The 27721-nt window shown below is 52.5% G+C and overlaps 2 protein-coding genes across 2 annotated transcripts; both read right to left on the reverse strand.

Annotated features, from left to right (window-relative positions):
• Nucleotides 1-222: 222 nt before the first annotated feature.
• Nucleotides 223-13713, reverse strand: LOC142925686 (uncharacterized). The gene is made up of 8 exons (XM_076069038.1): nt 13525-13713; nt 11206-11344; nt 10474-10555; nt 9443-9615; nt 6005-6065; nt 5641-5758; nt 2059-4785; nt 223-1221 (listed from the first exon to the last, which is right to left on the reverse strand). The coding sequence occupies exons 1-8, from the start codon at nt 13647-13649 to the stop codon at nt 816-818; spliced, it is 3831 nt and encodes a 1276-aa protein (XP_075925153.1). The 5' UTR covers nt 13650-13713; the 3' UTR covers nt 223-815.
• Nucleotides 13714-14153: 440 nt separating this feature from the next.
• On the reverse strand, nt 14154-27632 carry LOC142925687 (dual specificity tyrosine-phosphorylation-regulated kinase 2-like). The gene is made up of 5 exons (XM_076069039.1): nt 27436-27632; nt 25779-25836; nt 25246-25345; nt 16472-16635; nt 14154-14354 (listed from the first exon to the last, which is right to left on the reverse strand). Exons 2-5 carry the CDS (start codon nt 25782-25784, stop codon nt 14214-14216), a joined length of 411 nt encoding a protein of 136 aa, XP_075925154.1. The 5' UTR covers nt 25785-25836; nt 27436-27632; the 3' UTR covers nt 14154-14213.
• Nucleotides 27633-27721: the final 89 nt, after the last annotated feature.

Below are 27721 nucleotides of genomic sequence, written 5' to 3' on the forward strand. Positions count from 1 at the left end.
GAGTGAACGAGTGGGTGGGTGAGTGAACGAGTGGGTAGGTGGGTGAGTGGACGAATGGGTGGGTGGGTGAGTGAACAAGTGGGTGGGTGAGTGAATGAGTGGGTGGGTGAGTGAATGAGTGGGTGGGTAGATGAGTTGGTGCGTGACACGGCCATTATGAACTCCGACCCACACGGCACTGACAATCGAAGGCACCAACCCAAAAACACGTCTGCAACGACATTTCATGTCCTTGTGACTTTATGTATAATAACAAGACTCGTATAAAATTATCTTATCATAACAATACTCCTTACAATTACAATGTATTTACAATAGTAACAACATGCCAATATTCGACATTACGTACGACCCTATATATTATAAAATATTACTATTGTTTAACACACACCACGTAACGGGCCTAGGCAGGATTCTCGCCCCAGTGCCTGCACCAGGCCTCCCACCCCCCATGTCCTGGAAACCGTGTGGCGAGGTCACCACTCCCTCGTCCTCCTCCTTTGAGGACTGCCACCGGATGAAAACCAGCATGGATTAGAGTCTGGGGTAAAGGGGTGCCCTGGGTGGGCTGAGTGTGGGGTGAGCGTTTGGTGAGTACAGTGAGAGTAGCTGTGTCCAGTCCATGTCTGGTGTCCACTCTTAAGTCTTCTGCCACAGCTGCTCCCTACGGAAGTGTGTGTGTGTTGAGTGTGTGTGGTGAGTGTGGTGAGCGTGTGTGGGGAGTGTGGTATTACAGGGTGGGTAGCTGGGTGGATGGTGAGTTGGTGGTGCTGTTCGTGGTGGTGGTTGGCACCAACTCCACCACCACCACCCCGCTACTGTGCCGTGGCCTGGCCACCCCACAGCACCATGCGCTTCTCCTCCTGTGGCTGCTGCACCTCCTCCACCTTCTCCTCCATCTTCTCTTCCTCCTCTTCTGTCTTCTCTTCCTCCTCTTCCATCTCCTTTGTCTTCTTCACCTCTGTCGTATCCTCCTCCTCATGTTTGTCCTTTTCCTCATTCCCATCTTTGTCCCCCTCCTCCTCATTCCCATCTTTGTCCTTCTGATTCCCATCTTTGTCCTTCTCCTCCTTATCCTTGTCCTCATCCTTCTCCGTCTCCTCCCCCTCTTTCTCCTCCTCCTCCTTCACCTCCTCCTCCACAACCTTCAACCACTCTCCAAAGATGTGGTCGAACACTGAGAATGACGATGATGATAGGGGATTCTCCTCCGTCTCAACTCTGCGGAGACAGCAGGACCACAGCAACACAGCACCATCACTTCAGCATCTCACTACTACGGCCAGAAGGTCGCAGTCGGTCTTCACCACCACCACCACCAGATCCTCCCATGGGTGAACTAACGGATTAAAACTACGACTTTATTTTACCAGCTGTAACGCTCCCACTGAGCTGCTGTGTAGCTCTTTTTAAGAAGCGGCCCTGGCCATCACAAGCAATAGCAGCTCAACCAAGTGGCTGATATCATTATCAAGTGGCCATTTAACAGCAGCAGCCAAAGAGTGTAACCGCATGGTGATGTCGATTCAAAATGTGGAGAGAAAACCCCAGAGTACCTGGAGAAAAATTTACACAGTGACCACCACAGGGGGAGAGACGCAGACTCCAAATATAGAGCAGCAGCAGCAGGCATCGTCAGGGGTCGGGATGGAACCCACGACCTCCTGCGTACCAAGTGAGGTATTTAACATCTCTACAGGGAAAAAGAGATATGCAGACTCCAAATAAAAAGCAGCAGCAGGCATCGTCAGGGGTCGGGATCGAACCCACAACCTCCTGTGCACCATGCAAGGTAGTTAACATCTCCACGGGTATAGAGAGAGAGATGCAGACTCAGAATATACAACAGCAGCAGGCATCGCCAGGGATCGGGATTGAACCCAAGGCCTCCTGCGTAACAGGCGAGGTAGTTAACATCACCACGGGGAGAGAGACACAGACTCCAAATATACAGCAGCAGGTATCGTTAAGGTTCGTGGTCAAACCCACGATCTCCTGCGTACCAAGCGAGGTAGTTGACATCTCAGCCCTGCACTGAGCACACAGTAAGAGTCTCACCGTGGCTCGGCAGCTTTAGAGGCCTGCAGATCCCCAGCAGTGGTGGTGGTGGACTCGCTGGTGGTGGTGGGGGCCCTGCCGGTGGTGGCAGTGATCCTGGTGGTGGTGGCTGTGGTGCTGGTGGTGGTGGTGGTGTGGACCCTGAGGGTCATGGAGATGGCCTTGCCGATGGTGGTGAAGGTGACCTCGCTGGTTGGGGTGACAGTGGCCCTGGTGGGAGTGGCAGTGGCCCTAACGGGGGTGGCGTTGGCTCTGGTGGGGGTGGCAGTGTCCCTGGTGGGGGTGGCAGTGGCCTTGGTGGGGGTGGCAGTGTCCCTGGTGGGGGTGGCGGTGGCCTTGGTGGGAGTGGCGGTAGCCCTGGTGGGGGTGACAGTGGCCCTGGTGGGGGTGGCATTGGCCCTGGTGGGGGTGGCAGTGGCCCTGGTGGGGGTGGCAGTGGCACTGGGGAGGGTGACGTGTGCCCTGGTGGGGGTGGCGGTGGCCCTGGTGGGAGTGGCAGTAGCCCTGGTGGGGGTGGCGTTGGCCCTGGTGGGGGTGGCAGTGACCCTGGTGGGGGTGGCAGTGGCCTTGGTGGGGGTGGCGTTGGCTCTGGTGGGAGTGGCAGTGGCCCTGGGGCGGGTGGCAGTGGCCCTGGTGGGGGTGGCGTTGGCCCTGGTGGGGGTGGCAGTGGCCCTGGTGGGGGTGGCAGTGGCCTTGGTGGGGGTGGCGTTGGCCCTGGTGAGAGTGGCAGTGGCCCTGGGGCGGGTGGCAGTGGCCCTGGTGGGGGTGTCAGTGTCCCTGGTGGTGGTGGCTGTGGTGCTGGTGGTGGTGGTGCGGACCCTGAGGGTCATGGAGATGGCCCTGCCGATGGTGGTGATGGTGACCTCGCTGGTTGGGGTGGCAGTGGCCCTGGTGGGAGTGGCAGTGGCCCTAATGGGGGTGGCGTTGGCTCTGGTGGGGGTGGCAGTGTCCCTGGTGGGGGTGGCAGTGGCCTTGGTGGGGGTGGCAGTGTCCCTGGTGGGGGTGGCGGTGGCCTTGGTGGGAGTGGCGGTAGCCCTGGTGGGGGTGACAGTGGCCCTGGTGGGGGTGGCAGTGGCCCTGGTGGGGGTGGCAGTGGTCCTGGTGGGGGTGGCAGTGACCCTGGTGGGGGTGGCAGTGGCCCTGGTGGGGGTGGCAGTGACCCTGGTGGGGGTGGCGTTGGCCCTGGTGGGAGTGGCAGTGGCCCTGGGGCGGGTGGCAGTGGCCCGGGGGCGGGTGGCAGTGGCCCTGGTGGGGGTGGCGGTGGCCCTGGTGGGGGTGGCAGTGGCCCTGGTGGGGGTGGCAGTGGCCCTGGTGGGGGTGGCAGTGGCCCTGGGGCGGGTGGCAGTGGCCCTGGTGGGGGTGGCGGTGGCCCTGGTGCGGGTGGCGGTGGCCCTGGTGGGAGTGGCGGTGGCCCTGGTGCGGGTGGCGGTGGCCCTGGTGGGGGTGGCCGTGGCCCTGGTGGGGGTGGCATTGGCCCTGGTGCGGGTGGCGGTGGCCTTGGTGGGAGTGGCAGTGCCCTTGGTGGGGATGGCAGTGGCCCTGGTGGGAGTGGCGGTGGCCCTGGTGGGAGTGGCGGTGGCCCTGATGGGGGTGGCCGTAGCCATGGTGGGGGTGGCGGTGGCCCTGGTGGGGGTGGAAGTGGCCCTGGTGGGAGTGGCGGTGGCCCTGGTGGAAGTGGCAATGGCCCTGGAGGGAGTGCCAGTGTCCCTGGTGGGGGTGGCAGTGTCCCTGGTGGGGGTGGCAGTGTCCCTGGTGAGGGTGGCGGTGTCCCTGGTGGGGGTGGCAGTGGCCCTGGTGGGGGTGGCAGTGTCCCTGGTGGGGGTGGCAGTGTCCCTGGTGGGGGTGGCGGTGGCCCTGGTGAGGGTGGCGGTGTCCCTGGTGGGGGTGGCAGTGGCCCTGGTGGGGGTGGCAGTGTCCCTGGTGGGGGTGGCAGTGTCCCTGGTGGGAGTGGAGGTGGCCCTGGTGGGGGTGGCGGTGTCCCTGGTGGGGGTGGAGGTGTCCCTGGTGGGGGTAGCAGTGGCCCTGGTGGGGGTGGCAGTGTCCCTGGTGGGGGTGGCAGTGTCCCTGGTGGGGGTGAAGGTGTCCCTGGTGGGGGTAGCAGTGGCCCTGGTGGGGGTGGCAGTGGCCCTGGTGGGGGTGGCAGTGTCCCTGGTGGGGGTGGCAGTGGCCCTGGTGGGGGTGGCGGTGGCCGTGGTGGGGGTGGCGGTGGCCCTGTTGGGGGTGGCGGTGGCCCTGGTGGGGGTGGCAGTGGCCCTGGTGGGGGTGGCAGTGTCCCTGGTGGGGGTGGCAGTGGCCTTGGTGCGGGTGGAGGTGGCCCTGGTGGGGGTGGCAGTGGTCGTGGTGGGGGTGGCGGTGGCCCTGGTGGGGGTGGCAGTGTCCCTGGTGGGGGTGGCAGTGGCCTTGGTGCGGGTGGAGGTGGCCCTGGTGGGGGTGGCGGTGGCCCTGGTGGGGGTGGCGGTGGCCCTGGTGGGCGTGGCAGTGGCCCTGGTGGGGGTGGCAGTGTCCCTTGTGGGGGTGGCAGTGGCCTTGGTGCGGGTGGAGGTGGCCCTGGTGGGGGTGGCGGTGGCCCTGGTGGGGGTGGCGGTGGCCCTGGTGGGCGTGGCAGTGGCCCTGGTGGGGGTGTCCGTGCTGGTGGTGTCCCAGCTGGGGGTGGTGGCGGTATCCTTGCTCTTGAGCCAGCCGTGAGCCAGCGCCTGATCCGGAGTCATCCGCAGTTCCGGTTCCCACCTGGGGTAGGAGTGGGGGTGGGGCGGAAGAGGGGGGGTGGTGGGGGGGGGACATGGAGAGGGGTGGGGGGGAGCGGTGGTGCAGTGGTTAGCGCTATGCTACGCTACCACAGACCCGGCAGAGACCCGGATTTCTATCCCCGCTCACAGCCACCAACACTGCCAGTGATGGCGATTATCTGATCCCGTACATGGGCCTCCTCCCCTAGGTCGACTCAGCCTCAAATGAGTACCCTGCTGTGTAGGCAACATCGCCACTCGGGAGACAAAGGCGGCCGGGCGTAGTTGCTGGCCACCCACCCACTCGTGTGCTACAGTGCCGGCCGTCGTAGGTGCTTGCAAACAGCACTTGCCCCTACAGTCTATTAAGGCTATACTGGGGGGACCTTTGTCTTTGTGTGTCTGTGGTATGTGGGGTGGTTGGGCAGGTGTGTGGGTTTGTGTGGGGTGGATGGGTGTGTGTGGGTGGTGTACGTGTGATGTGTGTGATCTGTGTGTGGTGTGAGTGGGGTGGGTGGTGTGGGTAGGTGGGGTGGGTGCGTGGTGTGGTTGGGGTTGGGTGGGTGTGGTGGGGTGAGTGTGGTGGGTGTCGTGGGTGTGCTGGGTGGGTTTGGTGGGTGTGTGTGGTGTGTGTGGTGTGTGTGTGGTGTGTGTGTGTGGTGTGTGAGGTGTGTGTGTGTGGTGGTGGGTGTGGTGGGTGGGTGTGGTGTGTGTGTCTGTGGTGTGTGTGATGTATTTGGTGTGTGGTGTGTGTGTGGTGTGTGTGGTGTGTATGTCGTCTGTGTGTGGTGTGCGTGGTGTGTGTGCGGTGTGTGTTTGTAGTGTGTGTGGTGTGTGTGTTTAAGTTTGTTCTCACTGGAGGCAGCATTTCACGAAGCTCACGAGCTGCGCCCCACATCCCTGCAGCACGTGGTGCAGGGGAACGCTTCCAGGGGGACGCGACCTGGAAGGCCAGTGAGGCCTTCCGAAAGGGTCTGCAGGATAGAGACAGACCATCAACACCACCATCATCTCCAACATCACCACCATCTCCATCACCACCACCAACGCCAACTCCATCACCACCACCGCACCACCACTCTTTCCACCATCATAAAAGCACCACCACACCACCATCACTGTACCTCCACCACTGCACTACCACCACCACCGCACTACCACCACCACCATCTCCATCATCATCATCATCATCACCACATGACCACCATCCTTAAACTCACCAAAGTAAGACGCCCTGTAGGGAGCTTTCTCGACCATTCGTTTGGGAGGCATGCCCAGGATCTGCTCAACCATTTCAAGGCAGAGAGACAAAGACACAGAGAGACACAGACACCAGGTAAGCCCCCTGTGTAGCTCTTTTTCAGAAGCGACCTGGCCATCACAAATGACAGCAACTTAACCAAGTGGCTGATGTCATCATCATCACGTTCTACAGACACATATAGACCCATACACGTAGAGACCCATGGAGAGGCCCATAGAGACTCATAGAGACTCACAGAGACTCCTCACAGACCCATACTCAAAAAGACCCACAGAGACTCACTGAGACCCAAAGAGACCCATGCTCATATAACACCCATAAAGACTCATACTCATAGAGACCCATAGACCCACAGATAACTCACAGAGACCCATAGAGGGATCCACAGAGGCCCAGACTCATAGAGACCCACATGAACCCACAGAGACCCATACTTGTAGAGACCCATACTTGTAGAGACCCATACTCGGAGAGACCCATACTCGCAAAGACCCATACTTAAACTAAACTACGTTTATTGTTCCAGCTGCAAGGCTGGTAAAGTGGATAGATGGGTGGGTGCGTTGGTGGATGGGTGACTAGATGGGTGGGTGGGTGGGTGGATGGGTGGGTGAGTGGGTGGATGGGTAACTAGGTGGGTAGGTGAGTGGGTGGATGGGTGGGTGGCTTGGTGGCTAGATGTGTGGGTGGGTAAGTGGGTGGATGGGTGACTCATTGGGTGGGTGGGTGAGTGGGTGGATGGATGGGTAACTACGTGGGTGGGTGGGTGGGTGAGTGGGTGGATGGGTGGGTGTGTGAGTGGGTGGAGGGGTGACTAGATGGGTGGGTGGGTGGATGAGTGGGTGGATGGGTGGATGAGTGGGTGGATGGGTGACTAGATGGGTGGGTGGGTGACTGGTTGGGTGGGTGGATGGGTAGGTGGCTGGGTGGATGGGTGGGTGGGTGGCTGGGTGGGTGGCTGGGTGGCTAGATGGGAAGGTGGGTGGGTTGAGTGGGTGGGCGAGTGGATGAGTGGGTGGATGGGTGACTAGGCGGGTGGGTGGATGGGTAGGTGAGTGGGTGGATAGGTGACTAGATGGGTGGGTGGTGGGTGAGTGGGTGTATGGGTGGGTGAGTGGGTAGATGGGTGACAAGGTGGGTGGGTGAGTGGGTGGATGGATGGATGGGTGGGTGAGTGGGTGGATGGGTGTCTATTTGGGTGGGTGAGTGTGTGGATGGGTGGGTGGATGGTTGACTAGATGGGCGGGTGGATGGGTGAGTGGGTGGATGGGTGGGTGAGTGGGTGGATGGGTAACTAGGTGGGTAGGTGAGTGGGTGGATGGGTGATTGGCTGGGTGGCTAGATGTGTGGTGGGTGGCTAGATGTGTGGTTGGGTAAGTGGGTGGATGGGTGACTCGATGGGTGGGTGGGTGAGTGGGTGGATGGGTAACTATGTGGGTGGGTGGGTGAGTGGGTAGATGGGTGGGTGAGTGGGTGGAGGGGTGACTAGATGGGTGGGTGGGTGGATGAGTGGGTGGATGGGTGGGTGAGTGGGTGGATGGGTGACTATATGGGTGGGTGGGTGACCGGTTGATTGGGTGGGTGGGTGGCTGGGTGGGTGGGTGGGTGGCTGGGTGGGTGGCTGGGTGGCTAGATGGGTAGGAGGGTGGGTGAGTGGGTGGATGGGTGAGTGGGTGGATGGGTGGGTGAGTGGATGAGTGGGTGGATGGGTGACTAGGCGGGTGGGTGAGTGGGTGGATGGGTAGGTGATTGGGTGGATAGGTGACTAGATGGGTGGGTGGTAGGTGAGTGGGTGGATGGGTGGGTGAGTGGGTAGATGGGTGACAAGGTGGGTGGGTGAGTGGGTGGATGGATGGATGGGTGGGTGAGTGGGTGGATGGGTGACTATTTGGGTGGGTGTGTGGGTGAGTGGGTGGATAGGTGGGTGAGTGAGTGGGTGGATGGGTGACCAGATGGGTGGGTTGGTGGGTGAGTGGGTGGGTGGGTGGATGGATGGGTGGGTGGCGAGGTGGATGGGTGGGTAGGTGGCTGGGTGACTAGATGGGTGGGTAAGTGAGTGGGTGGACGAGTGGATGGCTTCGTGGGTGGTTGATTGGGTGAGTGGGTGGATCGGTAACTGCGTGGCTGGGTGACTAGATGGGTGGGTGGATAACTCGGTGGGTGAGTGGATGACTGGGTGGGTGGGTGGATGGCTGGGTGGGTGGATGTCTAGATGAGTGGGTGGGTGAGTAGATGGATGGCTGGGTAAGTGGCTGAGTGGGTGACTGGGTGGATGGGTAACTGCGTGTCTGGGTGACTGGGTGGGTGGGTGCATAGCTCGGTGGGTGGGTGGATGAGTGGGTGGATGGGTGGGTGAGTGGGTGGATGGGTGACTATATGGGTGGGTGGGTGACCGGTTGGTTGGGTGGGTGGCTGGGTGGATGGGTGGGTGGGTGGCTGGGTGGGTGGCTGGGTGGCTAGATGGGTAGGTGGGTGAGTGGGTGGATGGGTGAGTGGGTGGATGGGTGGGTGAGTGGATGAGAGGGTGGATGGGTGACTAGGCGGGTGGGTGAGTGGGTGGACGGGTAGGTGATTGGGTGGATAGGTGACAAGATGGGTGGGTGGTAGGTGAGTGGGTGGATGGGTGGGTGAGTGGGTAGATGGGTGACAAGGTGGGTGGGTGAGTGGGTGGATGGATGGATGGGTGGGTGAGTGGGTGGATGGGTGACTATTTGGGTGGGTGTGTGGGTGAGTGGGTGGATCGGTGGGTGAGTGGATGGGTGACCAGATGGGTGGGTGGGTGGGTGAGTGGGTGGGTGGGTGGATGGTTGGGTGGGTGGGTGGATAGATGGGTGGGTGGGTAGGTGGCTGGGTGACTAGATGGGTGGGTAAGTGAGTGGGTGGACGAGTGGATGGCTTCGTGGGTGGATGATTGGGTGAGTGGGTGGATTGGTAACTGCGTGGCTGGGTGACTAGATGGGTGGGTGGATAACTCGGTGGATGAGTGGATGGCTGGGTGGGTGGGTGGATGTCTAGATGAGTGGGTGGGTGAGTAGATGGATGGCTGGGTAAGTGGCTGAGTGGGTGACTGGGTGGATGGGTAACTGCGTGTCTGGGTGACTGGGTGGGTGGGTGGATAGCTCGGTGGGTGGGTGGGTAGATGACTGGGTGGGAGGGTAGGTGTTTGGCTGGCTCGGTGGGTGGGTTTCTGGTTGGGTTGGTGGCTGGGTGGCTAGATGGTTGGGTGGGTGAGTGGGTGGATGGGTGGGTGGGTGGATGGCTGGGTGGGTGGGTGGGTGGCTGGGTGGGTGGCTGGGTGGCTAATTGGGTGGGTAGGTGAGTGAGTAGATGGATAGGTGGCTGCCTGGCTGGCCGGGCCAAGTCGGCTGGTGCCTCCCCGAGAGGCCCCGGTCACCTCGATGCAGCAGGCCACGTGGTCGTTGTCCATGTCGGAGACGAAGAGCTCCTTTCTGATGGCCAGCTTGGCGACGGTGCAGCCCAGGGACCACATGTCCATGGCGCAGGTGGCCGGGTAGCCCAGAACCACCTCGGGGGCCATGTAGGGGAGGGTGCCTCCAATGAGCGACGCTGTGCGGACGACAACGACAGCATCAGGATGGGTGGGTGAGTTGGTGGATGAGTGGATGGTTGGGTGGGTGGATGGATGGGTCGGTGAGTGGATGGGTGTGACTCCCACACACATGGACATACAACAATAACTGCCATTCGCTACTGAGTGGCTTTGATGTCACCACGACGCTTGTGCCAGGCTATGTTCATGTTGAGGTCACGTGAAGTATCAAACACCCGCTGACAGGAGGTCACGGGGCAGACACAGGTGCCATGGGTCGACTGACTGAGACGACTAGCTGAATGCCCCACCTGTGCCCCCTACTGTGCCAACCTGCTGTGCTTTATCCACCCGGCGCTCCATTGTGGTTGGAGGGCGACTGCCTCCAACTGCCCAGTAGCGTCATTCACGTGCCTCCGCCACCAGTCCAGCTCCCGACAGAGGGAGTGAGCGTTCGTACATTCCACATGGCCATCTGTAATGGCTTTTTGTTGTTTCTGGAGGAACTCAGAGGGTGAGTATTCAGTCTCCTGGCTCCGCGAAATGGGGTTTGGTCAGGAGACGTCATAGACGCCTGTCCCCCCGGGGCCTCCGGCACAAGCTTAATTACATTTTTAAAATCGTACTTTTGTGGTAATTAATTGAAGGTGGAGGGGTTACCAGCCTCTCGCACCCATCCAGAGCCGCTATTTGGCCGGTGTTGTGGTTACAACCGCCATGAAGGGAAAGGCCAATCTAAATTGGCCCTCCCCCCATGGCACTGGGGGGTAGGCCAATTCACAGCGTTGCCGTTCGGCACCACACACACACACACCCACCCACCCAGACACACACCCACGCCCACGTAAAGGTCTGTGGGGGGAGTCACCACTCACGTTGTTGGTCCACAAAGAAGCTGAAGCCGAAGTCGGTGACTCTGACCACCCTGCTTGAATTGTTCTTCAAGAGAACATTGCCCTGGATGGTGAGCGAGCGGTAGACAAAGAGAGAGAGGATTAATGCTACTCAGCGGGATCAAGGTGGGTGGGTGGGTGGGTGGATGGGTGAATGGGTGGTTGAGTGAATGGGTGGATGGGTGGGTGGGTGAGTGGGTAGTTGGGTGAATGGGTGAGTGGACTGGTGGGTGGGTGGGTGGGTGGATGGATGGGTGGGTGAGTGGATGGGTAGATGGGTGGATGGATGGGTGGATGGGTGGGTGAGTGGATGGGTGGGTGGTGGATTGGTGGGTGGTTGGGTGGATGGGTTAATGGATTGATGGATGGATGGGTGAGTGGATGGGTGGGTGGGTGGGTGGATGGATGGGTGGATGGTTGGTTGAATGGGTGGATGAGTGGATGGGTGAGTGGGTGGATGAGTGGGTGGGTGGATGGTTGGGTGAGTGGGTGGGTGAGTGGATGGGTGGGTGGATGGGTGTGTGGGTGGTTGGCTGGGTGAGTGGATGGATTGGTCAGTGAGTGGGTGTGTGGGTGGATGGCTGCATGGGGGTGCGTTTTAGTGAGTGTCCGTGCCCCCAGTGTGCCCCCATCGTGCCCCCAGCGTGCCCCCAGCATGCACCCAGCATGCCACCAGCGTCCCTCCAGCGTCCCCCCAGCGTGCCCTCCACTCACCGGCTTGATGTCCCCATGGACGATGCCCCGGGACTTGGTGTAGGCGAGGAAGCGGACGATGCCCCTGGCGTACGACTTCAAATCGTCCTCGTCGATGCGCCACTCCCCCATATCTATGAGCACCTGATGGAGGCTCTTCCTGTGATGGGGAGACAGCGGCAGCGACGTGAGGTGACGTCAGGGTCTCGGTGGATTTCTGTGGGTGTCTGTGTGGATGTCTCTGTGGGCCTCTGTGGATGTCTCTGTGGGTGTCTCTGTGGGTCTCTGTTGGTCTCTGGGTCTCTGTGGGTCTCTGTGCGTGTCTCTGTGGATCTCTGTAGGTGTCTCTATGGGTGTCTCTGTGGGTCTCTGTGGTTCTCTGTGTGGTTGTCTCTGTGGGTCTCGGTGGATTTCTGTGGGTGTCTGTGTGGATGTCTCTGTGGGCCTCTGTGGATGTCTCTGTGGGTGTCTCTGTGGGTCTCTGTGGGTCTCTGGGTCTCTGTGGGTCTCTGTGGGTGTCTCTGTGGGTCTCTGTAGGTGTCTGTATGGGTGTCTCTGTGGGTCTCTGTGGTTATCTGTGTGGTTGTCTCTGTGGGTCTCTGTGGGTCTCTGTGAGTGTCTGTGATTCTCTGTGGGTCTCTGATTCTCTATGGGTGTCTCTGTGGGTCTCTGTGGGTATCTGTGGGTGTCTCTGTAAGTGTCTCTGGGTCTGAGGGTCTGCGGGTGGTGATGGTGGTGGGTGGGTGGGTAGGTGGGTGAGTGAGTCAGTGGGTGGTGGGTGAGTGAGTGGACGTGTGGTGGTGGTAGTGGTGGGTGGGTGGGTGAGTGAGTGAGTGGGTGGTGGGTGGGTGAGTCGGTGGGTGGGTGGATGACTGGGTGGGTGAGTGAGTGGGTGTGTGGTGGTGGTGGTGGTGTTAGTGATGGGTGGGTGAATGAGTGAATGAGTTGGCGAGTGGTTAGATGAGTGAGTGGGTGGTTGAGTGAGTGAGTGAGTGGTGGTGGTGGTGGGTGAGTGAGTGGGTGTGTGGTGGTTGTAGAATTGGGTGGGTGAATGAGTGGGTGAGTGCGGGAATGAGTGAGTGAGTGGGTGGATGAGTGAGTGGGTGGGTGGGTGGATGAGTCGGTGAGTGGGTGAATGAATGGGTAAGTGCATGAGTAAGTGAATGAGTGGGTGGGTGGGTGAGTGAATGGGTGGATGAGTGGATGAGTGGGTGAGTGAGTGAGTTAGTGAATGGATGAGTGGGTGGTGAGTGATAGTGGGTGAGTGAGTGGGTGTGTGGTGGTTGTAGTATTTGGTGGGTGAATGAGTAGGTGAGTGCGTGAATGAGTGAGTGGGTGAATGAGTGAGTGGGTGGATGAGTAGGTGAGTGGGTGGACCAATGGCTGAGTGCATGAGTAAGTTAGTGGGTGAGTGGATGAGTGGGTGAGTGGGTGGGTGGGTGAGTGAGTGGATGAGTGGGTAGTGGGTGGTGGGTGGGTGAGTGAGTGAGTGGGTGGATTAGTGGGTGGGTGAGTGAGTTCCTGGATTAGTGGGTGGGTGGATAAGTGGATGGGTGAGTGGGTGAGTGAGTGGGTGAGTCGGTGGGTGGATGACTGGGTGGTTGAGTGAGTGAGTGAGTGGGTGTGTGGTGGTAGTGGTGGTGGTAGTGATGGGTGGGTGAATGAGTGAATGAGTTGGTGGGTGGTTGGATGAGTGAGTGGGTGGTTGAGTGAGTGAGTGGGTGGTGGTGGTGGTGGGTAGTTGTAGTATTGGGTGGGTGGATGAGTGGGTGAGTATGTGAATGAGTGAGTGGATGAGTGAGTGGGTGGGTAGGTGGGTGGATGAGTCGGTGAGTGTGTGAATTAATGGGTGAGTGCATGAGTAAGTGAGTGACAGGGTGGGTGGGTGCATAATTGGATGGGTGGGTGAGTGGGTGGGTAAGTGGGTGTGTGGATGAGTGGGTGTCTGGGTTGGTGAATGGGTGGGTGAGTGGGTGAGTGAGTGAGTGGTTGTGTGAGATTATGCATAAGTGGATGGGTGGGTGTGTGGATGGGTAAGTGGGTGTGTGGGTGAATGGGTGGGTGGGTGAATGGGTGGGTGGGTGGATGAGTGAGTGGGCGTGTGATTATGGGAGTTGTGGATGGGTGGGTGAATGAGTGGGTGGGTGGATGGGTGAGTGAATGAGTGAGTCAGTGGGTGGGTGAGTGGGTGTTTGGGTTAGTTGAACAAGTATGTGGGTGGGTGAGTGAGTGGGTGGTTGAATGGGTGGATGAGTAGGTAGATGAGTGGGTGGGTGGATGAGTGGGTGGATGGGTGAGTGAGTGAGTGGTGGGTGGTGGTGGTGCTTGTGGTGTCCGTACTTCAAAAGCTCCATTACGATGCATTTGTGTCCCCGGAAGTAAAAAATATCCATGACGTTGACTACGTTGTAGTCCACGTCACTACGGACCGTCTGGAGCTCCATGGACATCCGCAGCTCCATCATCTGGTGCGCTTCGAAAGTTAAGCTGTGATCGAGTGAGAGGTAGACAGACAGAGAGAGACAGACAGAGATACACAGATATACAGACAGACATAGAGAGATACAGAGAGACAGACAGAGAGACACACAGAGAGAGAGAGAGACAAGTTCAGCACTTAACCGGTTGTGTGTTGGAGAGTAAACTCAATTGGTGGGAAGTGGGTGGTGGCAATGGGTGGTGGGGAGGTGCTGGGGGTGGTGGTTGTGGTGGGTGGGTAGTGATGGTGGGGAGGGGAGATGGTGGTGGTGGTGGTGGAGGACGGTGGGTGGGGTAGTGGTGGGTGGGTGGGTGGGTGGTCGTGATGGTGAGAGGTAGTCATGGGTGGGTGGGTGGGCGGGCGGGCGGGTGGGTGTATGGTTGAGTGACGGAGAGTCACGGCAAAGCTGCAGACAAGGACGTTCAGCCTTAGTTTGTTGCTGCTGCCGCTGCTGCTGTCACTTCACAGCCAGGAGCAGCCTCATAATCTCTGTATTGTTGTTTGTTTTTGTTGTTGGTTTGTTGACTGCACAGCTGCCCCAGGGTACCACTCACTGGGTGGGAGAGGTGAGGATCTTGAGCGCCACCGGAGTCTTCGTCTTGTGGTCGAGACACTGCACGACCACGCCCTGCCCACCCTGCCCGATCTTCCTGCCCAGCTCAAATCGGTAGTTGAATTGCTCGTGCTTGACCTGCAGGGGGTCACCAGGGGGGGGAGAGAGGTAGTCAGGGTCGGGAGGGTCATGGGGAGGTCACGGAAAGGTAGTCAGGGTGGGGGTCAGGGTGAAGTTGGTCAGGGTGGGGGGTCCCGTGGATCTCTGTGGGTCTCTGTGGGTCTAGGATCTATGTGTGTCTCTGTGGGTCTCGGTGGGTCTCTATAGGTGTCTCAGTGGATCTCTGTGGGTCTAGGTCTCTGTAGGTCTCTATGGGTCTCTATGCGTGTCTCTATGGGTGTCTATATGGGTCTCTATGGGTGTCTCTGCTGGTCTCTCTGGGTCTCTATCGGTGTCTCTTTGGATATCTGTGGGTCTCGGTCTCTGTAGGTCTCTATGGGTGCCTCTGTGGGTCTCTATAGGTGTGTCTGTGTCTCCGTGAGCCTCACAGCAATTTAGTTGTGGGTCTCGATGGGTGTCTGTGGGTGTCTCTGTGGGTCTCTATGGGTGTCTTTGTATCTCTGTGAGTCTCATAGGGATAAAGCTGTGGATCTCTATGGGTGTGTCTGTGGGTCTCTATGGGTTCCTCTGTGTCTCTGTGTGTGTCACAGGGATGTAGTTGTGGGGCTCTATGAATGTCTGTGTATCTGTGTGTCTCCGTGAGCCTCACAGGAATGTAGTTGTGTGTGTATGTGTGAGTCTGTGTGTCTGCATGTCTCTGTGAGTCTCTATGGGTCTAAATGGGTGTCTATGGTGTTTCTATGGGTCTCTATAGGTGCCTCTACATCTCTGTGAGCCTCACTGGGATTTATTTGTGGGTGTCTATGGGTGTTTCTCAGTGGCAGGCCGTGTATTTTACACCTAGGCCTTCAGTGCTATCCTCCCGCAATTAAATCGCCTTCGAATAACCTCACCATGACACTAGGGCTATAGGCTATTGGTCATTCGACATAACCACCCCATATTCACAGTTACAGTAACCTTTATCGAGTAGAATAAAGTGTTTTAACACGAGGTTCGACACCTATGAGAGTTACAATACACTAATTGCAGAGACATGAACACATGGTGACTGAAACCAAAAAGGATGTACCACTATTACGCAGACTGACAGTATGATGCATCACAAATAGACATCGCATAGCCCAAATCAATGTCATTACCAAAGAAACAAGAACAAACTCACAACAACCAGTCACATTTACCCATACTACCACCAAGCAAGCAAAAATGCCGTAAAACACAAATAACACAATCAGGATTCAACAGGCTTCCCCACAGAAAAAACAAAAAATCTAAATCACTACATCGAAAAATGTAAACGTCACTAAAGCAAGTTTAAATGAATATTAGATGATGCTACATTATGTGCTCGCTAGTTTTACTTCAGTTAACTAACTGGCCCTCCGATCACGCCAACCGAAAAATGCTAACGTAGGCGGTTAGGCCAGCGAGAAGGCTCCGGCGTATCAAACAATACGCCAAACATGGCAAACTCCAAATCTGATTAGTTAAAAAATATAATAATAATAAACATCGTCCCCATTTGCTTCAACAGCAGAGGGGATTCATCCGACATTCTGAAGGCCTCGGGATAGATTTTTCACCCGGAGAGGCGGAGACAGCACAGGAAAATCTGATTGAAATGTATTAGATGCACTGGAAGCAGCACAACTGAGGGAGACAGTAGCAATGAAATGACGTTAACAGACTGATGGGAACGAACTTTGTAAAATATGTATAGCATTAATGAAGATATATATTCAATTATAAAAATATAATCTTCTGATTCTGACAATCTCTAGGCCAGCAGAGAAGGCCTTAGTGGCCCTAATGGCCCACCTCTGGTGTCTCTATGAGTTTCTATGGGTCTCTATGCGTCTCTATGGGTGTCTCTGCATCTCCGTGTGTCTCACAGGAATGTAGTTGTTGGTCTCTATGGGTGTCTCTGTGAGGTCTCTGTAGGTCTCTATTGGTATCTCTGTGTCTCCGTGAGCCTCACAGGTTGTGGGTTTCTATGGGTGTCTATGGGTCTCTATGGGTGTATCCACATCTCTGTGTGTCTCTGCATCTCTGTGTGTCTATATATGTCTCTGTGGGTCTCTATGGGTCTCTATTGGTGTCTCTGCATCTCTGTGTGTCTCTGTGAGCCTCACAGGAATGTAGTTGTGCTCTTGGTCATCGTAGCCATGGTTCCAGATGCCGCCTCGCGACGTTTCCTCCTCGCCATCGTCCAGAGTAAAGTACCAGATCTCGTCCATCGTGGTGAGTTCAAGCTTCTGGCGCTCGGTGAGGTGAGGCTCGAAGAGAGCCAGGATCGCTGCGGACATGACAACAACATCATCAACAACATCATCAACAACAACCACAGCAACAACATCATCAACAGAAACAACATCATCAACAACAGCAACAACATCAGCAACAACAACAACATCAATAGCAACAACAGCATCAACAACAATAGCAACGACAACAACATCAACAACATCAACAGCATCAACAGCAACAACAACAACAGCAACAAGAATAACAATATCCACAACAGCAACAACAATAACAAAAACAACAACATTGACAACATCAAAAACAAGATCAACAACAACTTAATCTAGAAACGAATTGTCACGTACACACACACACACGCCGGGGTTAAGGCACCACCCCACCCAAGTGGCCGGGATCATCGGCGCATAGAGACCGTAGAGTCTATGGAGTCTATAGAGACCATAGAGATCCACAGAGAACATTGAGACCATAGAGACCCATAGAGTCCATAGAGACCATAGAGAGCCATAGAGACCCATAGAGTTCATAGAGCCCATAGAGACCATTGAGACCAAAAAGCCCCATAGAGACCATATATACTCATAGCGTCCATAGAGTCCATAGAGACCCATAGAGTCCATAGAGACCCATAGAGAACCATAGAAACCCATATAGACCCAGAGACCATAGATACCACAGAGACCCATAGAGACCATAGAGACCCATAGAGAACAGAAACCCATAGAGACCCTTAGAGACCATAGAGACCCACAGAGACCCATAGAGACCACAGAGACCCATAGAGCACACAGAGACCCATAGAGACGATAGAGACCCACAGAGACCTATAGAGACCATAGAGACCCACAGAGACCCATAGAGACCATAGAGACCCATAGAGACGATACAGACCCATAGAGAGCCATAGTGACCCATAGAGATGATAGAGACGCATAGAGACCCATAGAGACGATACAGACCCATAGAGAGCCATAGTGACCCATAGAGATGATAGAGACCCATAGAGACCCACACAGACCCACAGAGACCCATATAGACAATAGAGACCTATAGAGACCCACAGAGACCCCCAGAGACCATAGATACCACAGAGACCCATAGAGACCATAGAGACCCATAGAGAACAGAGACCCATAGAGACCCTTAGAGACCATAGAGACCCATATAGACAATAGAGACCGATAGAGACGATAGAGACCCACAGAGACCTATAGAGACCATAGAGACCCAAAGAGCCCATAGAGACCCATAGAGACCCACAGAGACCCATAGAGACCATAGAGACCCATAGAGACGATACAGACCCATAGAGAGCCATAGTGACCCATAGAGATGATAGAGACCCATAGAGACCGACACAGACCCACAGAGACCCATATAGAGAATAGAGACCTATAGAGACCCACAGAGACCCACAGAGACCCATATAGACAATAGAGACCTATAGAGACCCACAGAGACCCACAGAGACCCATATAGACAATAGAGACCGATAGAGACCCACAGAAACACACAGAGACCCATATAGACCCATAGAGATCCATAGAGACCATAGAGACCCACAGAGACCCATAGAGACCCATAGAGCACATAGAGACAATAGAGACCCATATAGACCATAGAGACCCACAGAGACCTACGCAGACCCATAGAGACCCATACTCATATAGACGCATAGAGACCCATACTCATATAGACCCACAGAGACCCAGAGAGACCCATATAGACCCACCGAGACACACAGAGACCCATATAGACCCATAGAGACCCATATAAATGAAAGAGACCCATAGAGACCCATACTCATATAGAAACAGAGACCCACAGAGTCGCATAGAGACCCATACTCATAGAGACCATAGATACCCATAGAAACCCACAGATACCCATAGAGACCATATAGACCCACAGAGACCCATAGAGACAATAGAGACCCATATAGACCATAGAGACCCACAGAGACCTACGCAGACCCATAGAGACCCATACTCATATAGACCCATAGAGACCCACAGAGATACATAGAGACCCATACTTATATAGAACCATAGAGGCCCACAGAGACCCATACTATTATAGGACCATAGAGACCCAAATAGACCCATACTCTTATAGGACCATAGAGACCCACAGAGACCTATACTCATATAGAACCATAAAGGACCATAGAGTCCCAACTCTTATAGAACCATAGAGACCCATACTCACATAGAACCATAGAGACCCTTAGAAACCCATACCTGTACAGAATTATAGAGACCTATAGCGACCCATACTAATTTCTAACCATAGAAACCCATAGACACCCATACTCATAAAGAACCAAAGGGACCCACAGAGACCCATACTCATATAGAACTATTGAGACCCAATCAGATAGAACCACAGAGACCCATACACATAGAGCCCTATGTAGATCCACAGACTCATGTAGAGCCATAGAGACCCACTGAGACCCACAGCAACCCATAGAGGCCCATACTCAGAGCACCTATGGAGATCCAGAGACTCATATAGAACCATGGAAACCCACTTAGACCCACAGAGACCGGTATAGACTCGCAGAGACTCAGAGAGACCCATACTATGGGTGTCTATGGGTGTCTCTGTGGGTATCTATGGGTCTCTGTAAGTCTCTATGGATCTGGGTCTCTGTGGTTATCTGTGGGTCTCTATGGTCTGGGTGTCTATGGGTCTCTGTGTACATACAGTTAGGGAAAAAAGTATATGATCCCCTGCTGCTTTTGTACGTTTGCCTATTGACAAAAAAATGATCAGTCCAGAATTTTAATGGTAGGTTTATTTGAACAGTGAGAGACAGAATAACAACAACAAAATCCAGAAAACGCATGTCAAAAATGTTATAACTTGATTTGCATTTTAATGAGGGAAATAAGTATTTGACCCCCCCTCAATCAGAAAGATTTCTGGCTCCCAGGTGTCTTTTATACAGGTAACGAGCTGAGATTAGGAGCACACTTTTAAAGGGAGTGCTCCTAATCTCAACTTGTTACCTGTATAAAAGACACCTGTCCACAAGAGCAATCAATCAATCAGATTCCAAACTTTCCACCATGGCCAAGACCAAAGAGCTCTCCAAGGATGTCAGGGACAAGATTGTAGACCTACACAAGGCTGGAATGGGCTACAAGACCATTGCCAAGCAGCTTGGTGAGAAGGTGACAACAGTTGGTGCGATTATTCGCAAATGGAAGAAACACAAAAGAACTGTCAATCTCCCTCGGCCTGCGGCTCCATGCAAGATCTCACCTCGTGGAGATGCAATGATCATGAGAACGTCTTCTTGGTTCTTTCGGTAAAGTCACGCAGAATGGGGATAAAATAATAATAAAAATGAAATAAAAATTCTCACAACGTTTCGGAGGCAACACAAGCTTCCGTCTTCAGGTGACTGTCCACCTGAAGACGGAAGCTTGTGTTGCCTCCGAAACGTTGTGATAATTTTTGTTTCATTTTTATTAATATTTTATCCACATTCTATGTGACTTTACCGAAAGAACCAAGAAGATGAATCACTGCAGTCACGAAAGCTTTAAATCGAAATCATGAGAACGGTGAGCATTCAGCCCAGAACTACACGGGAGGATCTTGTCAATGATCTCAAGAAAGCTGGGACCATAGTCACAAAGAAAACAATTGGTAACACACTACGCCGTGAAGGACTGAAATCCTGCAGCGCCCGCAAGGTCCCCCTGCTCAAGAAAGCACATGCCCATCTGAAGTTTGCCAATGAACATCTGAATGATTCAGAGGACAACTGGGTGAAAGTGTTGTGGTCAAATGAGACCAAAATGGAGCTCTTTGGCATCAACTCAACTCGCCGTGTGAGGAGGAGGAGGAGGAGGAGGAGGGAGGAGGGGGGAGGAGGGGGGAGGAGGGGGGAGGAAGGGGGAGGTGGGGGGGGAGGAGGGGGGGGGAGGGAGAAGGGAGGAGGGAGGAGGGAGGAAGGAGGAGGAAGAATGCTACCTATGACCCCAAGAACACCATCCCCACCGTCAAACATGGAGGTGGAAACATAATGCTTTGGGGGTGTTTTTCTGCTAAGGGGACAGGACAACTTCACCGCATCAAAGGAACGATGGACGGGGCCATGTACCATCAAAAAGTTTGCCAATGAACATCTGAATGATTCAGAGGACAACTGGGTGAAAATGTTGTGGTCAAATGAGACCAAAATGGAGCTCTTTGGCATCAACTCAACTCGCCGTGTGAGGAGGAGGAGGAGGGAGGAGGAGGGAGGAGGAGGGAGGAGGGGGGAGGAGGGGGGAGGAGGGGGGAGGAGGGGGGGAGGGAGGAGGGAGGAGGGAGGAGGGAGGAAGGAGGAGGGAGGAGGAGGAGGAATGCTACCTATGACCCCAAGAACACCATCCCCACTGTCAAACATGGAGGTGGAAACATAATACTTTGGGGGTGTTTTTCTGCTAAGGGGACAGGACAACTTCACCGCATCAAAGGAACGATGGACGGGGCCATGTACCATCAAATATTGGGTGAGAACCGCCTTCCCTCAGCCAGGGCATTGAAAATGTGTCGTGGATGGGTATTCCAGCATGACAATGACCAAAAACACACGGCCAAGGCAACAAAGGAGTGGCTCAAGAAGAAGCACATTAAGGTCCTGGAGTGGCCTAGCCAGTCTCCAGACCTTAATCCCATAGAAAATCTGTGGAGGGAGCTGAAGGTTCGAGTTGCCAAACGTCAGCCTCGAAACCTTAATGACTTGGAGAAGTTTTGATTTAAAGCTTTCGTGACTGCAAGGATTCATCTTCTTTGGTTCTTTCGGTAAAGTCACGTAGAATGAGAATAAAATAATAAATTAATAAAATAACACAATAATATTCTCACGACGTTTCGGCCACAACACAAGCGGCCTTCATCAGGTGAAGGGACGAGACTGTCTGGAGGACAGCGCTGGAGTGAAAATGCCACGCTCAGATCGCGACCTTTAAGCTGTGTGAGAAGAAACAAAGCGCCTTGACAAAGGAATTAGCATAGAATTTAGCATTGAAATGGCTGAGTGATTAGCTTGTGACTGGTCACAGAAATGGCTATGTTAAAGTTAAAGCATACACATCCGCAGAGGCACCCCTTGACAAAGGAATTAGCATAGAATTTAGCATTGAAATAGCTAAGTTAAAGCATACAAATCCGCAGAGGCACCCCTTGACAAAGGAATTAGCATAGAATTTAGCATTGAAATAGCTGAGTGATTAGCTTGTAACTGGTCACAGAAATAGCTATGTTAAAGTCAGAGCATATACATTCACAGAGGCACCTAGTACAAATCAAACAGGAGAATTTAGCATTGAAATAACTAGGTGAATTTAGCATTGAAATAACTGAGTGATTAGCTTGTGACTGGTCACAGAAATGGCTATGTTGAAGTCAAGGCCTACACATCTGAGATATTCACAGTAACTGGGTATACACTACAAAATATAATGAATACTATATAGTGAACCAATAAAAAAACTAGTGTATACCCAGTTACTGTGAATAGCTCAGATGTGTAGGCCTTGACTTCAACATAGCCATTTTTGTGACCAGTCACAAGCTAATCACTCAGTTATTTCAATGCTAAATTCGCCTAGTTATTTCAATGCTAAATTCTCCTGTTTGATTTGTACTAGGTGCCTCTGTGAATGTATATGCTCCGACTTTAACATAGCTATTTCTGTGACCAGTTACAAGCTAATCACTCAGCTATTTCAATGCTAAATTCTATGCTAATTCCTTTGGCAAGGGGTGCCTCTGCGGATGTGTATGCTTTAACTTAGCTATTTCAATGCTAAAATCTATGCTAATTCCTTTGTCAAGGGGTGCCTCTGCGGATGTGTATGCTTTAACTTTAACATAGCCATTTCTGTGACCAGTCACAAGCTAATCACTCAGCCATTTCAATGCTAAATTCTATGCTAATTCCTTTGTCAAGGCGCTTTGCTTCTTCTCACACAGCTTAAAGGTCGCGATCTGAGCGTGGCTTTTTCACTCCAGCGCTGTCCTCCAGACAGTCTCGTCCCTTCACCTGATGAAGGCCGCTTGTGTTGTGGCCGAAACGTCGTGAGAATATTATTGTGTTATTTTATTTTATCAATTTATTATTTTATTCTCATTCTATGTGACTTTACCAAAAGAACCAAAGAAGACTTGGAGAAGATCTGCAAAGAGGAGTGGGACAAAATCCCTCCTGAGATGTGTGAAAACCTCGTGGCCAACTACAAGAAATGTCTGACCTCTGTGATTGCCAACAAGGGTTTTGCCACCAAGTACTAAGTCATGTTTTGCAGAGGGGTCAAATACGTATTTCTCTCATTAAAATGCAAATCAATTTATAACATTTTTGACATGCGTTTTTACGGATTTTTTGTTGTTATTCTGTCTCTCACTGTTCAAATAAACCTACCATTAAAATTATAGACTGATCATTTCTTTGTCAGTGGGCAAACGTACAAAAGCAGCAGGGGATCAATTACTTTTTTCCCTCACTGTACGTATCCATAATAGAGGTTTTTGGGTTAGATCGCGTAAATATATAAATGTGTCGTTAAAACCCACCACCACCCGACACAGCCAACTAGTAAGGGTTGTCACGGAAACAGAACATGGCAATTCGTCACTAGTACAGCACACTCGTGTGTTGGGGAGCCAAGCCACAACATTTACAAACTGAGTATGACGTTTCACCAGTAATTACAACTAGCTGCATCAGGCAACAGCCAGATTGTGGAGAAGTCTTACTCTTTCGTTCCTTATATAGAGGCGTAGATGTGTTGACCACCCTTCTGCGCTCTTGCACAATGTGGTGGGGTGGGGGGATTACTGAGGCAACGTACATTATGCATGTGCTTTATGCGAGCCCTTGGAACTTGTCCATCGTGTCTATTGTGTTTATGAAATATCCCTACCAACGGTAATCCCTATTGAAGTACGCTGCCCTTTGTAGGCATGCATTTAAATAATGTATTATTTGATGAATCGCTTCCGCGCAGCACTAAGGCAGTAGCTATCCGAACGGTTAAAGTTATTTTGATTTCTTTCAATTTCGATAGATTATCTAATTAGTCTTGGCCAGTTGGAGCTAGTTTTGCACAAAACTTCAACATTATCTAAATCAATTGAGTTTCCTTGTTGGCACGCGTGTTATGCTACTGCTGACAGTTGCATTTGGGATAATTTAATATTTCTCTGATGTTCTTTTAGACTCGTGCTGATCATTCGTCCTGTTTGCCCAACATAACATTTACCATACGTGCAGTTAATCCTTTCGACACCTTCTGTTGATAGCTTCGGTAATACATCTTTTGTACCAGATATTAAATTCTGTATTTTATGTACTGTGCCAAATCTGACTCGGATGTGTTGTTTTTCCAAATATCTGGCTAGTTTATCAGTTACTCCCGCAATGTATAGTATTTTGATCGTTTTAATTACTTGGGCAGTTTCAATGCTCTTGTTATTTTATTTGGTTTTGGTATTCAATGGCCTGTTGATTTGTGCATCATTGTGACCGTTCATTTGCAGCGTTTTTTTAACATGTTGAATTTCACTTCTCAGACTGTCACCATTTGGCACTGTCTTAGCTCGATGAATGAGCATCTTGATAAGAGCAAATATCTGTGCGGGGTGATGGTTTGACTCTGCATTCAGATAGGCGTCAGTATGTGTTTTCTTTCGGTAAACACTGTGTTATTTTACCATTTCTACCTAGTCCGAGCAGAATATCCATAAATGGTAGAGTTCTGTCAGCTTCCGCTTCCATGGTGAACTGGATGGATGGGTTTTGTGAGTTGAGATGATTTAGAAATGCGTTCAGTGTAATTTTGCCATGTGGCCAGACCACAAATGTGTCATCCACATATCTAAACCAAGCAGATGGTTTAAGTGTGCTTGAAGCTATTGCTTTGTTACATACAGATGTTGAACTTATTTCACACCATAAGTAGCCAACCGTACTAAGGTGTGAGTCTCTGTGGGTGTCTCTATGGGTCTCTAGGGGTCTGGGTGTATGTGGGTCTATGGGTCTCTGTGGCTGACTCTGTGGGTCTCTATGGCTCTATGGATGTCCCTGTGGGTGTATCTGTGGGTCTCTATGGGTCTGCATGTCTGTATGTCTATGGTTCTATGTGGGACTCTATGTGTCTGTGTGTCTTTATGAGTCTATATGTGTCAAAGGGTGTCTCCATGTGTGTATGCGTCTGGGTCTCTCTGTGGGTTTCTCTATGTGTCTATGGATGTCTCTGTGTGTCTCTATGGGTATCTCTGTGTGTCTATGGCTTTCTATGTGTGTCGCTATGTGTCTATGAATGTTTCTGTGTGTCTATGAGTGTGTTTCTGTGTCGATGGTCGTCTCTGTGGCTCTCTTGGTAAAGCAGTCACTGCATGGATTTTCTCTCCGGGTCTTCCGATCTATTCCCACTTTCCCCATTTAGGAATCAACAATTATCCAAGTGTGATTTGGCTGCTGCTGTGCTTTTCCACGTGACGATGATGACTATATCAGTCCACTTGCTTGAGCTGCTTTCATTTGAGCTGATATCATTTGTTTGACTGTCATGATGTTGCTGTTGCTCTTCTCTCCTTTCTCTCTCTGCTCTCTCCTCTCTGTTTCTCTTTCTCTTACCTTCAGGTGATTTGCTGCGAATTATTGTGCTACCAGAGGTCAGCGCACTCCACATATTGGCAGACGTAGGCTGACTCCTGCTCGGTTCATTTTCACTCGTCTACACACACAAACAAAAACACACGTACACACACATTCACACTCATATAGATACGTATACACATATACAAACATACATATGCATACGTGTGGGTGGTGTTCTATGTATGGGTGGTGTGTGTAAGTGAGGGTGGTGTTCATAAGTGTGGGTGGTGTTCCTAAGTGTGGGTGGTATTCGTAAGTGTGGGTGGTGTTCGTAAGTGTGAGTGGTGTTCGTAAGTGTGAGTGGTGTTCGTAAGTGTGGGTGGTGTTCATAAGTGTGGGTGGTGTTGGTAAGTGTGGGTGGTATTCGTAAGTGTGGGTGGTGTTCGTAAGTGTGAGAGGTGTTCGTAAGTGTGGATGGTGTTCGTAAGTGTGGGTAGTGTTCGTAAGTGTGGATCATATTTTTAAGTGCTGGTGGTGTTCGTAAGTCGAGTGGAGGAGGCCACGCGTACCGCCATGGCGTTGATTTTCAGAGTAGTGTTGTTGAGCTGCTTATATTTCACGGCTTCTCTGTGTGGAAAATGGTGGGGGTGGTGGAGAGATTCACAACACAGACTCACATCATCACCACAGACTCACTTCATCAACATGGACTCAGATCATCAACACAGACTCACATCATCACCACAGACTCACTTAATCAACCACATACTCACATCATCACCACAGACTCACAAGTTAAACACGGACTCACATCATCAACACGGACTCACTTTATTCATAGACTCAGATCATCAACACAGACTAACTTTATTCATAGACTCACCTCATCACCACAGACTCACACCATCACCACAGACTCACTTTATTCATAGACTCAGATCATCAACACAGACTCACTTTATTCATAGGATAACTTCATCAGCACAGACTTACACAATAACCACAGACTCACTTTATTCATAGACTCACCTCATCACCACAGACTCACATCATCACCACAGACTCACTTTATTCATAGACTCATATCATCAACACAGACTCACTTTATTCATAGGCTCAGATCATCAACAAAAACTCACACAATCACCGACTCACTTTATTCATAGACTCAGATCATCAGCACAGACTCACTTTATTCATAGACTCAGATTATCAACACAGACTCACACAATCACCACAGACTCACTTTATTCATAGACTCAGATCATCAACACAGATTCACTTTATTCATAGACTCACTTCATCAACACAGACTCACACAATCACCACAGACTCACTTTATTCATAGACTCAGATCATCAACACAGACTCACTTTATTCATAGGCTCAGATCATCAACACAGACTCCCTTTATTCATAGGCTCAGATCATCAACACAGACTCACCTCATCACCACAGACTCACTTTATTCATAGACTCAGATCATCAACACAGACTCACACAATCGACTCACTTTATTCATAGACTCAGATAATCAGCACACACTCACCTAATCACCACAGACTCACTTTATTCGTAGACTCAGATCATCAACACAGACTCACTTCATCAACATAGACTCACATCATCACCACATACTCACTTTATTCATAGACTCAGATCATCAACACAGACTCACTTTATGCATAGACTCAGATCATCACCACAGACTCACACAATCACCGACTAACATTATCACCGCGGATTCAAATAATCAATACAGACTTGCATCATCAATACAGACTCGCATCATTAACACAGACTCACATCATCAACACGGACTCACATCATCAACACAGACTCACATCATTCATATAGACTAATTTCATCAACCACAGACACAAGATAAACACGGACTCACATCATCAACACAGACTCACATCATAAATAGAGACCCACATTATCAATACAGACTCACATCATCAACACGGACTCACATCATCACTACAGACTCACTTCATCAACCACAGACTCACAACATAAACACAGACTCGCATCATCAACACAGACTCACATCATCAACACGGACTCACATCATCAACACGGACTCATATCATCATTACAGGCTCACATCATCATTACAGGCTCACATCATCAATACGGACTCACATCAACACGGACTCACATCATCAAACAGATCCACATAATCAACACGGACTCACAACATCAACTGAGTCACGTACTCACCTCTTCGAGTGTTATCGCTTGGATCACGACGACGATGAAGAGAGCAAGGTAAAGGGGCTGCCGCCTGCTTCGCACGCGTCCAGAGTTATGATGACGCTACCCCGCGACGTCACGTAACCCCGCCCCCAAGTCTACTACGTAGCAGTGCCTCGCCCCGCCTACCGCCCCACCCACCGCCCCTCCTTCCGCCCCGCCCACATCCCCGCTTATCGCCCCGCCCACGGCCCCGCCCCGCCATCTGCCCCCATCCCCCGCCGCCACTTCCGGTTTGCGAGGTGCGAGTGGC

This window comes from Petromyzon marinus, chromosome 23, assembly GCF_048934315.1.
Source record: "Petromyzon marinus isolate PM22_M1 ecotype Great Lakes invasive population chromosome 23, UKy_Petmar_22M1.pri1.0, whole genome shotgun sequence".
Classification (NCBI taxonomy): Eukaryota; Metazoa; Chordata; class Hyperoartia; order Petromyzontiformes; family Petromyzontidae; genus Petromyzon; species Petromyzon marinus.

Bases quoted from the DNA above. Each gene is read 5' to 3' on its own strand.
- LOC142925686 (XM_076069038.1), bottom strand. From the start codon at position 13,649: ATGATGGAGCTGCGGATGTCCATGGAGCTCCAGACGGTCCGTAGTGAC. The intron at 6,066-9,442 runs GTGACCGGGGCC...ATGGTTGAGCAG, and splicing joins ACGTGGCCTGCTGCATCGAG to ATCCTGGGCATGCCTCCCAA. The intron at 1,222-2,058 runs GTGAGACTCTTA...CTGTCTCCGCAG, and splicing joins TCTAAAGCTGCCGAGCCACG to AGTTGAGACGGAGGAGAATC.
- LOC142925687 (XM_076069039.1), bottom strand. The intron at 16,636-25,245 runs GTAAGAGAAAGA...TCATGTCCGCAG, and splicing joins TCGCAGCAAATCACCTGAAG to CGATCCTGGCTCTCTTCGAG. The intron at 14,355-16,471 runs GTGAGGCTCACA...GACCCCCTGCAG, and splicing joins AAGAGCACAACTACATTCCT to GTCAAGCACGAGCAATTCAA.